The sequence below is a fragment of the Clarias gariepinus genome, chromosome 6 (genome assembly GCF_024256425.1).
Source record: "Clarias gariepinus isolate MV-2021 ecotype Netherlands chromosome 6, CGAR_prim_01v2, whole genome shotgun sequence".
NCBI lineage: Eukaryota > Metazoa > Chordata > Actinopteri > Siluriformes > Clariidae > Clarias > Clarias gariepinus.
In genome coordinates, this window is record NC_071105.1 from 23,646,583 (window position 1) to 23,661,054 (window position 14,472).

The window sequence follows — 14,472 nt, forward strand, 5'->3', positions numbered from 1 at the left end:
TATCTAGGTCACATCCCTTAACCTTTCAAGTTGGCAGTTATTAAGCCTCTTTAAAAAAAATCTAATTTAAATTTAAATAAATTACAGACCGATTTCAAACCTTCCGTTTATATAAAAAATATTATAAAAGGTAGTATCAGCTCGAATATGCACATTCTTGCAGGAAAACAACATCCTCAAAGAATTTCAGTCAGGTTTCAGGCCCCATCATACACTGTAAACCCTAATGCTGTAACTAATTAATTGAACTGAGTTGTATTAACTTAAATGATTACAATTCGTTTGTATTAATTAACCTTTATGAGTATTTAGCACTTTTTCTTATTTATAAGTTTGTAAAAATTAAACCTTTTAAGTAAGCTGAAAAATTTTGTTGGTTTAATTCAGGCAAAATTGTCTCTTTAAAGTTTTATTAACTCATAATCTTTCAGCTTTGTGATTTTGCGTATGACGTCATCCAGGTTCACGTAAACTGTCTTGCCCGCGCTTATGCCTCGTTCGTTAATTTTGAGATGGCGGATTCGCCTCGCTTCACACTACAGTAAGTAAAATATCCAAATATACGAATTCATATAATCAAAGTTACATTAAAAAAAACATGTAGAGTTGGTCAGAATGCGTTTAGATGTGTTGCATTACAGACTACGCGTTTAGCCCTGTTTAAATCTTGACGCGAGGAAGCTCCTCCTCAGCCCGCGTTGTAACCTTAGCTTGTTGGTCAGTAAGATAAACTTTTAACGTTAGTTCAGGGTTGGGAGCTGTTACTGACCAGCACAATGTTTGTGAATTCAGGCAAAATTGAAATTAAAACATTTATGCCGCACTTATTTTTTTTTAAACTGCGTTATCCACAGAATGTGTTTTTAGTTTGAAATACTTCGTTTGTGCGGCTTCTCAGGTGAAAGGTGTAATATTATTTATAACGTTATATTGCAAAATTATTAATTTCAATGGCGGATCGGACTCGTTACACGCTGTTCAGTAAGTAGTTAATGTTTAATCCGAATCACATTCTCAGCAACCATTAAATATGATGTAAGTCAGTAACGTTATTCGTCATCAGACTGCGTTTAACATTAACGTTAGATATAACTTATACGTCGCATGGCAGAAAACGCATTTAGCTCCACTTTAGGAGGTTAACGTTAAATATCATGCATTTGCAACGTGTTAATATATATGTTTCTAATAGATAACGTTAAAGGCATACATGTTCTGCAGTGTTTTGAAATCAGCAATTTATTTTTTATATATAAATTCGGCTAGAGGAAGGGTTTGAATCATGAACTAACTGTCAACCTGCACAGAAGCTTGCTGGCCAATAAGATAAAAAAAAAATTGTATTGTAATCGTGTCAGTGAGGTTGTCTGTAGAAATTAAATGTACGATTATTTTATATTTGATTTTACAGTGACGGTGCCAGGGCACTTTTTAAATTAGACTTATTATTGTCTAATCTAAATAGAATATTTTGTCTGTGTATAATATTTTGTTATTTACAGCATAACTATTTTTGAACATACTGCATGCTAATACTATTTGTATCAAATCAAATATAATCCTTTGTCAGTGTATATAAATATTTTATATACTTCAGGGGGAAAAAAACTTGTTAAATACTGCATACTAATACTATCTTCATTCACATGTGTTTTTTTTTTCTATTATAGATTTCAAGTGAAATAATGGACTGGAAGTGCAAATTGTGTATAAACGTCTATCGTTCCAGAGTCCACCTCCTCAGACACTACAGAGTAAAGCACAGCATCTGCTCTAAAGTAAATCCACTGCCATGTGTCTATCCTGATTGTCCCTGCACATTTCCAACACACAGTGCACTCAAAACTCACTTTCATAGAAACCATGTAGTAGATACTGGTACATGTCAAAGTCAGACAAACATTTCATTTAAATGCAGTCTGTGTACACTAGAACAATCCATTTCTGAAGATGCTCTGTTTAATCACCTCAGAGCCCATTTAAAAAGTCATGAGACTGTTGTTTGCCCATATAAAAGTTGCAATTACAGCACCAATGTCTATTCTTCTTTCAACGCACACAAAAGTAGGGTACACCATGGTGGTTGTCTGTCCGATTTACAAGAGGGTGTTGGCTATTCAGATACCCAGCCTCTCTTTTTTACTTCTGATACATGTGATGTTTCAGAGGAACCTGAAAGTAACACAAATGATGATAATGGAGACATAGAGGACATAGATGATGTTAATGCATTCAGAAACCAGCTAAAACATAATGTTGCCTCTTTATTTTTAAAGATGCAGGCGATTCTTCATATTTCTAACATGGCTACGAATGAAATCATTGAAGACCTCAGTGATATATATGTATTATCACAGCCATTGATCAGGAAAACGGTTAGTGATGTTTTGCAGAAACATGGCTGCAATATCAGTGCAGTTACAATGGATGAACTGGTCAGTGCTGTCATGGATTGCAATGTTCTGTTCAGTGTGACCTCTGAAGGTGCAGAATTGTCTTCTTTTAAACGCAGAAAGACATTCATTGAGCAAAACTATCCAGTTGTAATGCCATTGCAATATGACTTGCAGCAGTCTGGAAATTTTAGTACATATGTTCCAGTCCTATCAATGATTCAATCGCTGTTTCGAAATTCTGACATCCTCACCAAGATCACTGCAGAAAAGTCTGAGGTTGGTTGTTATAAATCTTACGTTGATGGAACTTATTACCGTGAAAATGAGTTGCTGTCTGTTGAAGAACTAAGACTATCGTTGCAGCTATATGTCGATGATTTAGAAATCGCCAATCCTTTAGGGACAGCTCGCAAAATTCACAAGTTGTGTGCTGTGTATTGGACTCTAGCCAATTTACACCCTAAGTATCGCTCAGCACTACATTCCATTCAGTTAGCTGTGCTTTGTAAAGTGACAGACATCCAGACATATGGATACCCTACTATACTAGCACCACTGTTGCATGATCTCCAAACTCTTGAATCAGATGGTGTGTTTATTGACTCAGTCGGTCATAACATCAAAGGAACAGTATTTTGTGTTTCAGCAGACAATTTGGCTGCTCACAGATTAGCAGGCTTTGTTGAGTCCTTCAGAGCAGGAAATATTTGCAGATTTTGTTTGGCTACCTCTGAGGAAGTGCAGGTTAGTGCGGTCAGTGATGGGACATTTGTCCAAAGAACTAAAACCGAGCATGATCTTCATGTTCAAAGTGTAATGCACAATGACTCAGTTGACAGTCTCTATGGAGTGAAGAGAAACTGTGTTCTCCGTCAGTCACTAACACATTTCCATCCAATTACTGGTTTCCCGCCAGACATACTTCACGATCTATTGGAGGGTATTGTACCAACTGAGTTATGTCTGTGCATTAAAGAGATGATTCAACTAAAACACTTTACACTAGAATGGTTGAATCAAAAGATAATGTCATTCCCTTATCAGTTCTCAGATAAGGTAGATAAACCTAAGCCCTTACCAAAAACATTCATGTCTAAAGGTACCATAGGAGGCAATGGGCATGAAAACGCCACCTTACTGAGATTGCTTCCTTTACTTATAGGAAATGCAGTTCCTGAGACAAGTGGTCCATGGGCAGTGCTAATGGAGCTAAAGGATTTGGTTGAATTGGCAATGTGTCCGTTGTTCACAGAGGAAATGTTAGATTATCTGCGATGCAAAATTGACGATCATAGACAAACACTGAAAGAAGTATTTCCTGAATGCAGACTACGACCCAAACACCATTACGTAGAGCATTATGCTGATCTTATTAAGTGCTTTGGACCCTTGGTTCATCTTTGGACAATGCGGTTTGAGGGGAAGCATCGCTTCTTTAAAAGAGTAGTGCATGATGCTCAGAATTTTAAAAACATTCTCAAGACTATGGCAGTCAGACACCAATACATGATTGCATATCATCTTAGTTCTGGCTCTTTCTTCAGACCTAAAATTCAAACAAGTGCTGTTAACTCCATTTCAGTGTCATCCCTACCAGACATTGCTCAGATGTGCATCAAAAAGCAGACAGACAGTGATTCAGTTTTTAGCACTTTGAAGGTCACAGTTGATGGTATGGAGTATGCCAATGGCATGTTTGTATCAGTGGGAGAAAGTGGAGGATTGCCAAAGTTTGCAAAAATATTGCAGATCTACTTGGTAAATAATAAGGTTTCTTTCTTCTGTACTGACTATGACTGTTGGTATATGGAACATCTTCGTTGCTACGAACTGTGTCCTCCTGTATCAGGGCCCAGTCAGTCCTTCTATTTACACTCTCGACTAAATGACACTGTGACTTTGTGTGCATACAGAATTGAAGGATGGTTATTGCTGACTATAAAAAGGTTCTTACCAGTTACAAACAATGGAGGCATGTAAAAGGTGCCCTTATTCAAATTTTAAAAGACCAACTTCAGCTGGACCTTGAGTTCAGTTTACAATATGAGGACCCTGATTTTAATAATCAGCTGACTTCCTTGGATGATATAAATGAGTTGCCTCAAAAGGCAGTGGTCCATATCCTGCCAGTGGAATCAGAGGGCTCCACTACATCTACTGAAATTCTATCAGATGTGTCGAATTCTGAACGTTCTAAGATGTGGCCTCGTGGTGATTTTCCAATTCCACAGTTTTCCTATGATGTTGAGCTAAGACTTAGACAAGGAAATGATGAATTTGAGAAGAGCGGAAAGGGTGTAAAGTTGACAAGAGACCAAAAGCATGACATTTTGGAGAAACTTGGCTCAACTATGTATGATTTTAAGGCATACCCAGATGACAAACAGATAGGAAAAGTAGCAGAGGCCCTGGTCACAAAGCATCCTTGTTTGAAAGAGCAAGGCTCTGACACTGGTTGGAATGGGTGGAAAACCAGTTTAAAGTTCAAGATGGGCAACTTGAGAAACAAAATGAGGAAAATTGGATGTCTTGAGGTAGCTGTTAATGCTGGGAAAAGAAGCCAAGGCCATCCTGAGAATGAACCATCACATTCTAAAATCAAGAAACCAAGACGTTCTGAGGTTAATTATTTGCCAAACTTTCCTCAAGGTGAGGATGAGACATCTCTTGAAACAGTTAGACAGGAAATTGCTGTTGAAGTCCAGAAGACAGAAAAAAATACTAGTCTCATCCACAAGAACATGGAGAAAACGTTTGCTCTGCGACGACAGAACATTGTTAGCGGAAGCCCATCTGTGAATGAGTTTCTGAATCTCTGGCCTGCACTGCGTATGACATCTGAGGTAAAAAAAAAAAAAAATTGTTTTCTAGTGATTATTATATATTTTCTGATGTGGGTTTGTTTTATAAAATTTTCTTTTGTGTGATTTAGCTGTTTGCAGAGTACCAACGTGTTAAAAATGAGAATTTGCCCAACAAATTCTATGCACAACTGGACTACCTCCTACCTCGGTTGATGACCATTTTAAGGCAAAAAGCATCCAAGACGGGCAAGACAGCAGATACCCTGGCTAATCTTTTGAAAGTTCATGATGAGCAGGTATGGTTGGCATCATATGTTAAAGTATTCTTTAAAATATAATTAGATTTTTCTTTATTTCAGATATTTAGATGTTGTCATTTTTTTTCTTCTTGTTTTTCATCTTTGCAGGAACTGCATGATGTAAATTCACGACGGACTACTGTTATCAGAGGTCTTCCGGTTTTGCTGCGTGACAAAGACTTAGGATTTTTTAGGACCACCCTGGTAAGCCTTCATTCATTGTTTTCAAATTTATGCATGTTCTATTGCAAAGATGAATTTTGAGGGGTAACCTTTACTTACTAACATATTTGTAATTACCACTAGTTGATTAATCATGTAATATTGGCTCAGTCATATTGGTAATGTCCTAACATAAATATAACATGTCCCTGAATTATATTTTTTAGGTTGATAACCCTGAGGTATTGACTGAGGATGCACCAGTGGCCCTTCTTACAGTTGTTCATGAAAATGCTGCTGCTCCAATCCATTACGATCCAGTGAGAGTCTCAGTTCTTCTGGAGAATGAAGTGGTCACCACCCATAGCCAACTTCCAGAGGCCTTTCTTGTCTTGTTTGGATTCATTTATGCTCTTCACTTAAAATATCCTAAAGGACTTGCCAAAACTTTTGAATTTGTGCAAAAAGTTTTACTTGGCATGGATGATGGAAAACTGTCTCCTAGCGTGCAAACATTAAAGAATGACTTGATGTAGAGCTTTTTTTTCTTTTTTTTTTTTAATGAATGCCGGCATTGGGGCAGTAACTTAAAAACATGTCAGTACCTTTAATCGGTAAACTATCCACACTGAATTCATATATATTACGATTTGATAGTTACTGTCCCAGACTGATTTTTTCCCTCCTCTAAGTGTAGTTTAAACTATACAGGAGTCACTTACAAGAATGTATTTTTTTTGTTGTTGTTTTGTCTTTTTATGAATGCCTCAAGACAAAGTTTTATTTATCTTAATGTGTTTTTATTTATTAGGATATTTAATTTTGTCAAATTAAGTTTATTTTTCCTGAAGCTCTTGTAAATGTAAAATTCTGTTAAAAAATATTTTACAAAATAATTCTTAAAAAAATATTTTTGTTTTGTTATAAGTCATGCTGAGTTTTGTGCATTACTTGTTCCTGAATGTGTTGTTTTTTTTCCTAAGCCTTTTCACCCTTTTAAAGGGTTACTTTACAGGTGCCATGTTAATTTGTTATATCAAATAGAACACCGTAGAAAGACGGTATTGTTATTCTTTTTTTTGTATTAGCATTCTGGGCATACTTTATTCATTTTAAAATAGTGTTTATTGCAAATCTGTTACTGTCAAACTGTTTTAAAGGATTTAAGAAATTTGTATGTATGCATGTTTACTGTAAACATCCATGTTTGTATTACCTTTTGGACAGTTTTTGTTAAAAAATAAATGTCAAAAATGGTATTGTGTGTTTGCTTGAAATTGCAGATGCATTTTCATATATTTGTAGTGTTTACAGATTTAGAATTTGGTTAATTTCATTAATGAAACTCAAAATGGAAAAAAAAATGCTATCAAAATGTATAAGCTGGGTGACTTAGTATTAAAAGTTAGGAGAAATTAAAAAAATTAAGTTCATTGCTATCATAATGTATAAGCAGGGTAACTTGGGTATTTTAAGTTAGAAGAAATTATTTTGCATGAGTACAACAAACTCAAAACTAGATGTTTCTGCTTACTTAAAATTGGAAATTTTATAACTTAAAAAATTTGACGTAACTGATTACCTCAAATTTTTTAAGTTTTGTCAACTTATTCAGGATTACAGTGTAGTACAGAAACTGCACTAGTTAAGATTGCAAATGACTTGTTTTTAGCTTTGGACTAAGGCTGCTTTTGAATACTAGTCTTACTTAATCTTAGTGCTGCATTCGACACTATAGGTCATAATATTCTTATAGATCGAATACAAAATCACATAGATATTCAGGGACAGGCATTAAAATGCTTTAGATTATACCTGTCTGATCGATACCATTTGTAGATCTAAATGGAGAACCGTCTGGTGTAATGCCAGATATATATATATATATATATATCCAGATATGGGATCCCACAAGGGTCAGTTTTAGGACCTCTGCTGTTCTCAATATACTGTACATGCTTTCCTTGAGTAACATCATAAGAAGATATGGGATTAGTTTCCATTGTTATGCTGATGATACTCAATTATATATCTCAACTAAACCTGACAAAATACCTAAGCTGTCTAGACTAACTGAGTGTGTCCAGGATTAAAAGATTGGATGACCAATAACTTTCTTTTACTAAATTCAGGTAAGACAGATATTACTTATTGGCCCAAAACAGTACACAACAGCTTTCACAATTCAGCTTGCGTTTAGAAGGATGTACTGTTACTACCAGCTCAACAGTAAAAGACCTGGGCGTAATATTATACAGTAACTGGTCCTTTAAAAATCATATCTCCAATATCACAAAAACAGCCTTTTTCCATCTTAAAAATATATTGCCAGGCTTAGGAGCATCTTATCTGTATCAGATGCAGAAAAGCTAGTTCATACATTCATCACCTCCAGACTGGACTATTTTAATGCATTACTATCATCCCTGCACTGGCTACCTGCTCAGTTTAGAATTAAAACTAAAATAATACTACTTATGTACAAGGCTTTAAATGGTTTAGCTCCTACATATCTACCAGTCTTCTGATACGCTACAATCCACCACGTTCACGATCCAAGATCACAAAACTCCGGACTCCTGCTAGTTCCCAGAATTTCAAAATCTACAAAAGGGGGTAGGGCATTTTCATATTTACCTCCAGAGCTTTAAAATAGCCTTCCAGACAATGTTCAGGACACAGTTTCCTAGTTTGAAAGTATACTCAAGACGCATCTCTTTAATCTGACAAACATGAAACTCATCCCATAACCTCATACTCCAGTACATCTATCCTGAAATGGCAACTACGCTAATTCTTTCCATCTGTTCTTTATTCTTCTACCCATTTCCAGGCATCTGGGGATTGTGCCAGCTTAAGTAGGTGTGTCCTGAGGAGTGGAGAATCCACTGGCGGTGATCCCTGCTGCTGTCATGACTTCCATAGGGAGGAGACGAACGCAGGTGCAGGTTTAAGGAAAACTGAGGTTTATTTTGAAAGGAATAACACAAGGCAAAAAAATTAAACTGAAACAAACAAAACAAACACTGGACGGCTCAGTAGCCGCTTTCCCAGGCTGGGTCTGCAGAGGGCTGTCTAAAGTGCAGCTTCAGTAGGTGTGTCCTGAGGAGTGGAGAACTGCCGGGAGAGGGCATCGGGCTTGACATTGTTGGAACCTGGGTGATAGGACAGCGTGAAGGGAAAGCGTGAGAAGAAAAGCGACCTGCGCGCTTCGCGTGGGTTGAGTCTTATGGCAGATCTTAAGTATTCAAGGTTTTTTGGTCAGTCCATATTAAATACGGGTGTTCCACCCCCTCCAGCCAGTGTCTCCATTCCTGAAGGGCGAGCTTGACTGCAAATAATTCACGGTCTACGATGTCATAGTTGCGCTCCGGGACCGTGAGTCGACAAGAAAAGAAGGATCAGGGGTGGAGCTTGTTATCTTTGGGTGACCTCCAAGAAAGAACGGCCCTGACAACTGTTCCAGAAGTGTCAACTTTAACAGCGAACTAAAGGGAGGGGTCCGGGAAGGTAAGGATGGGTGCCATGGTAAATCGGTGCTTAAATTCAGTTAGGGCCTTTGCCGCCAGGGGATTCCATTTGAATGAGTGTTGTAAGCGGGTATGCCACCACGCTGTAGTTCCTAATGAAACGGTGATAAAAGTTGAAGAACCCCAGAAAACATTGAAGCTCTCATCTAGAGGATGGCACTGGCCAGTCTGTGACTGCCTTGACCTTGGTCGGGTCCATTTGGATGCCTTCAGGTGAAATCAAGAACCCCAGGAAGGAGATGGAGTCAATGTGAAACTCGCATTTTTTAGCCTTAACATAGAGTTTGTTTTCCAATAGCGTTGTAGAACCTGACATACATGCATCTTGAGTTCGCTTAGTAAACAAGAAAAGATCAAGATATCATCAAGATATGCAAACACGAAGATGTTGAGAAAGTCTCTGATTAATGAGTGCCTGGAAAACTGCTGGTGCGTTCGTTAAACCGAATGGAACCACCAGGTATTCATAGTGACCAGTGGGGGTGTTAAAGGCGGTCTTCCACTCATCACCTTCCCTTATCCTGATCAGGTGGTAAGCATTTCTCAGGTCTAGCTTGGTGAAAATGCAGGCATCCTGGAGTAGCTTAAAGGCAGTAGACATTAAAGGAAGTGGGTAGCGGTTCTTAATGGTGATTTCATTCAATCCTCTGTAATCGATGCAGTGTCTGAGGGACTTGCCTTTCTTTTCCACAAAAAAGAATCCTGCACCAGCAGGGGAGGAGAAGGGGCGGTGATCCCTCCTGCTGTCATGACTTCCATAGGGAGGAGACAAACGCAGGTGCAGGTTTAAGGAAAACTGAGACGGCTCAGTAGCCGCTTTCCCAGGCTTGGTCTGCAGGGGGCTGTCGAAAGTGCACTTAAGAATGCGTGTACTCCCTTCTTTCACGGGAGATGAACCACAAAGCTGAATGACTTTCCAAAAATAAGTATAACCTTAATGAAGGCCCCTTTTTTCCACCGCCACTTCCTGCAGACGCCACTCAGTCCTGGGAGAGAGAGAGAGAAACACACAAAGGGGTGAGAGACAAGACAATGTGCACATCAGTGACCAGACGAGGTGGTATGGGTTCGGCTGGGTTAAATAGTGTGACACAGGAGGTAGACACAGGTGACTTCTGTTTAGTGTTTGATTAACTTAATGGGGAACAATACCGACATAGACACACTAGGGGGAGACAGAAGCCACGGCTCAGTAATCCGGTGAGCCCGATCTTACTCCCCAGGACTGAGGTGGCCCAGATGTGACAGCCACAAGCGATTTTGCAGATCGTGGTAATCTCCCAAAACCTTGAATAAACTGTGGATCTCCTCCTGTGACCTGGAAAGGGGCTGAGTTATGGCCACGGAGCGTAGACACAAAGAGTGGCAAGTTGAGTGCCAATCGAGAATACTCATTCTTACCCAATCGATGTGGGGGTTATGTAGTCTTAACCATGGAAGGCCCAAAATGATTGGGGCGTGTGCATTTATACTGATGAGGAAGGTGATGGTTTCTGTGTGGTTGCCAGAAAAGCATAATGTAACAGGGAAAGTGCGGTGAGTGATCTGTAAAAGTTTGCTTCCATAGAGCGCCTGAACATTGAACGGTTGACTGACTCGTACAAGCGAAACCTTGGCTGATGAAGTCTGTTGGTGTGAGAGAAGAGGAGACGGAGGATAGGGTTGATGGAGGCAGATGATTCGCTGTGGCGACCCCTAAAAGGAAACACCCGGAATGCAAAAACTTAAGGTACACCAAGAACTAACAATGTTTCAGCACAGGACTACCTTATCCCATATAGCTTGGTCCTTTTTTACAGAACGTATAACAAATGTCAATCAACAAATACTTTAGTACTGCTGGAGTGACTTTTATGCCAGTAAAAAAAAGTTAACTTTGTCTCAACTTCAAGATTTTGTGAAAAGCCATTAAACTATTCAAACAATTGCAGCCTCTGTGTTGCACAAAAAGTATCTTTACGTGACAGAAATAAGTGATGAAGCTCAAAAATCATTCTGCTTCTGCTTTGCTCAAAACATGGAAGAATAAAGCTTAAAAAATAAGGTTAAATAGCAGTTTTCAAATAAATAATTTTGTCACAATCTGTTCCAAAAAAAGCAGTTATAATGTTCTGCTGTCACATGGTTGATATACACTTTATTATGAATGAAAAAGACTACAGGAAACAGGTACAGTTTCGCTGTATAGCCAAAAGTATGGTTCTCCCTTGGCAGTTTGTTTGGCGGCTTAGTGTGGAAGAACACAATGTCTTTATGGGCTACGGTGTAACGCTCAGATTTTATTTTTGAGCTAATTCCACCAAAACGGGGTCTTGAAAATAGATAGTAGATAGTCGGGGACATAAAATAAACCTGCTCCCGAGTTGACAAATCCACAACAATTAAATCCAGCTAACTGAGTTAGCGACGTATGAAGAATGGACCCCAGGAAAATATTAATCCACTGGGGAAAGTAATCCGCTGGTTGCCACAAACTAGCTCTTTCTCTCTGTTTCACACAGCGTTGCAATCTTCATCTCTCCATCCTGAGTCGGTTCCGGCTTTATACACATGATCCGATAGGTCATCGGGGTTCCCTCGCGGCACAACTGCACATGCGCGCGGGAGCTTAACCCCGGAACCAAACACAGTCTTTTTGGGGAACAAAATAACCCATAGCAGGGTTGCTAATAAGACCCGGTGGTTTTATTTTTATTTACCATCTTATTTGGCCTTTAAAAACAACCCCCTTATGTGGCTGCACTACAACGGATTATGCACACAGGCGCTGAAACAGATTTGGACTGGGCCCCTCAAATCTAGTGTATGAATATCCAAGCATATTCCATATCAATTTTGGCCTCCAGTTTATGTGGAAACAATTTAAGCATAGCCAGCGAAGTGTGATAGACAGGTGTCCGCATAGTTTTGTCAAAATGTTTTACTATCTCCAGAATGAGTGACCTTTTAAAGTAAAAGTAAAAAAAAAAAAAATCTTTCATGCCAACTGCCACTCCTTTTATATGACTCTTCTTACTATTTCACGAAAGAAAGCATTCATAATTATTTGCAGTTCAAAGATTTTATTGTAATTTTCAGCTCAGAATTAGAAGCATAAATGAGGTGAAAGATTTAGACAAGCTCTTCCATTTGCATTTAATGTGGTGCAGAAGGCCCTGGTCAGGGTCACTTGCAATTTCAAAAATGCAGCACTTCAATACATAACAGTTTTCATTTGGCAGGTTTGGTTCACTCACTGTTTCAGGGCAGAATTTTAATTGTAAATATTATGTATATTAAAATGTATTGCACACTAATTTCATATTGTCTTTTAGTTTTTTTCATGTAGTCAGCTTGAAATGTTTCGTTTTATATATTTTAAATTAAACCATTTATCAGGTTGCACAGGCTTCAAAAAACTGTGCAGGTTGGTTAAAAAAAGACTGACAGACAGACAGACAAACCATTGGAAATAAAGTAAAAAGAAAGATCTGTAGTCTAAACTTATATTTTTAGTTAATGTAAGGGACCACCACTAGAGGTCACTGTTACTTGTAGTTTTTGTTGGCTGACTCAGTTTCCCAGAAGGCACCTCCGTCAGGTGATGCGAGTGCACACCGAGGTAGCCATTAATCCAACTATAAATAGCTTTTTAGTCTGGGAAACTGGGTCGAGGCACATCAATCAGTTTCATGTGGGTTCCAGCACACGTAGGGATAAGGGGAAATGACGAAGTGGACAAATTAGCAAAACAAGCTTTACAGAAACAAACAATTGAGATAAAAATGCCATTAAGCAAATCAGAGATTAAGCTTTTAATATGGAGTAAAGTGGTTGAAGAATGGCAAGTAAAGTGGAATAATGAAACAAAAGGTAGATTCCTTTACAGTTTAATAAGCAAGGTAAATCAAAACATAAAGTATATTACAGAACAGTATTAGGCCACTCAAATTTAAATAGCACACTTAAAATACTAGGGAAACACCCAAATGGACTATGTGATCACTGCAAGGTCGAAGAAACAATAACTCATGTATTTCTTGTTTGTAGGAAGTATGAGCAAGAAAGAGAAACAATGATGAAAGAACATAAACCAGGAGGTGGATTTTAAGGTTTTAATAAAATGGGCGAGTGAAGTAAATAGTAAAATCTTCTTCAATTTTATTAAAGAAACGGGTCTGATCAATAGAATGTGAGACTCTGTTCCACACTCCGGAGCAGAAGGTGGCAGTAATGCACCTATTAAAGTTGGTGTCAGCCACCGATAAAGACCAAGAAGAAGAAGAAGAAGAAGAAAAAACTGGGTTAAGTATTATTAGTTAATACTACTGTCATTTGTGTGGGTGGGTGTTTTGTTTTGTTTTTGATTTAAGTTGTGTTGACTTGGGCTCTCAGTTTGGCAATTTTTTCTGTACATGTTCTGTGTGTGTCTGTGTTTGTTGAGCTGATTCAGTCATGTCAAGTATGGTGTATTTCATGTGTATGTGAGTATTGTGGTTCTTGTCCCTCTGTTTTCTGGTGTGTTTAGCTAGAGTAGGTAAGTAGATAGGTGTGTGTTTGGCTAGGAGTGTGCTTAGCTAAACTCTATGTTGAGCTAACTATTATGCTTCTAGCCATAGCTACTTTGTATCTCTAGCCTTTCTGCGTTTCCTGCCTCCCTAGTTTCCTAGTGAGCCTAGCCTTTGAGTGTCCCCTAGCTTAGCCACTGAGTGTCCCCTAGCCTAGCCACTGGGTATCCCTCGTCTCTGTGTTTCTGTACCCCAATTCCCTAGTGTTATGTTGAGTTATTAGGTAAGTGTAGCTTAGTGCATGTCGGGCTAAAGACATGCTTAGCTAGATGAATGTGTAGTTAACTGCCATGGTTAAGTGCTCTAAGCCATGTCTAGCTGATTGCCATGTCTTTAGCCCTAGTCCCGTCTTTCTCTCTTGTCTCCCGTCTCTCTCTCTCTCTTGTCTCTCTCTCTCTCTTGTCTCCCGTCTCTCTCTTTTGTCTCCCGTCTCCCTCTTTTTTTCTCCTGTATCCCGTCTCTCCTTGTCTCTACTTGTCCCTCGTCTCTACTTGTCTCTCGTCTCTCCCGTCTCGCCGGGTGTCTAGTCTTGTCATGTTGTGTCCTGTTTTCGCTCCACCCGTAGTTTGTGTCTCCTGTCACGTGTTTCGTTCTTCAGCCTGTGTTTCGCCACAGGGCGTTTGCTAGACGTCCCTAAGCCTGTGTTTCGCCACAGGGCGTTTGCTAGGAGTCCTTCAGCCTGTGTTTCGCAACAGGGCGTTTGCTAGGCATCCTTCAGTTTGTGTTTGCTACAG

At 38.8% G+C, this 14,472-nt stretch overlaps 2 protein-coding genes across 2 annotated transcripts in view; both read left to right on the plus strand.

Moving 5' to 3' along the window:
* The first annotated feature begins 491 nt into the window (after nucleotides 1-491).
* Nucleotides 492-4,376, plus strand: LOC128526424 (uncharacterized). Its single transcript, XM_053498251.1, has 2 exons — nucleotides 492-541; nucleotides 1,671-4,376. The coding sequence occupies exon 2, from the start codon at nucleotides 1,686-1,688 to the stop codon at nucleotides 4,374-4,376; it is 2,691 nt and encodes an 896-aa protein (XP_053354226.1). The 5' UTR covers nucleotides 492-541; nucleotides 1,671-1,685.
* Nucleotides 4,377-4,389: 13 nt separating this feature from the next.
* LOC128526425 (uncharacterized) overlaps nucleotides 4,390-14,472 on the plus strand; it is a 44,220-nt gene continuing 34,137 nt past the window's right edge. Inside the window, exons 1-2 of the mRNA XM_053498252.1 lie at nucleotides 4,390-5,239; nucleotides 5,329-5,496. Coding sequence (XP_053354227.1) covers nucleotides 4,595-5,239; nucleotides 5,329-5,496 — 813 coding nt within the window. The 5' untranslated portion in view covers nucleotides 4,390-4,594. The remainder of the gene's footprint in view (nucleotides 5,240-5,328; nucleotides 5,497-14,472) is intronic.

Bases quoted from the DNA above. Each gene is read 5' to 3' on its own strand.
- LOC128526424 (XM_053498251.1), top strand. From the start codon at position 1,686: ATGGACTGGAAGTGCAAATTGTGTATAAACGTCTATCGTTCCAGAGTC.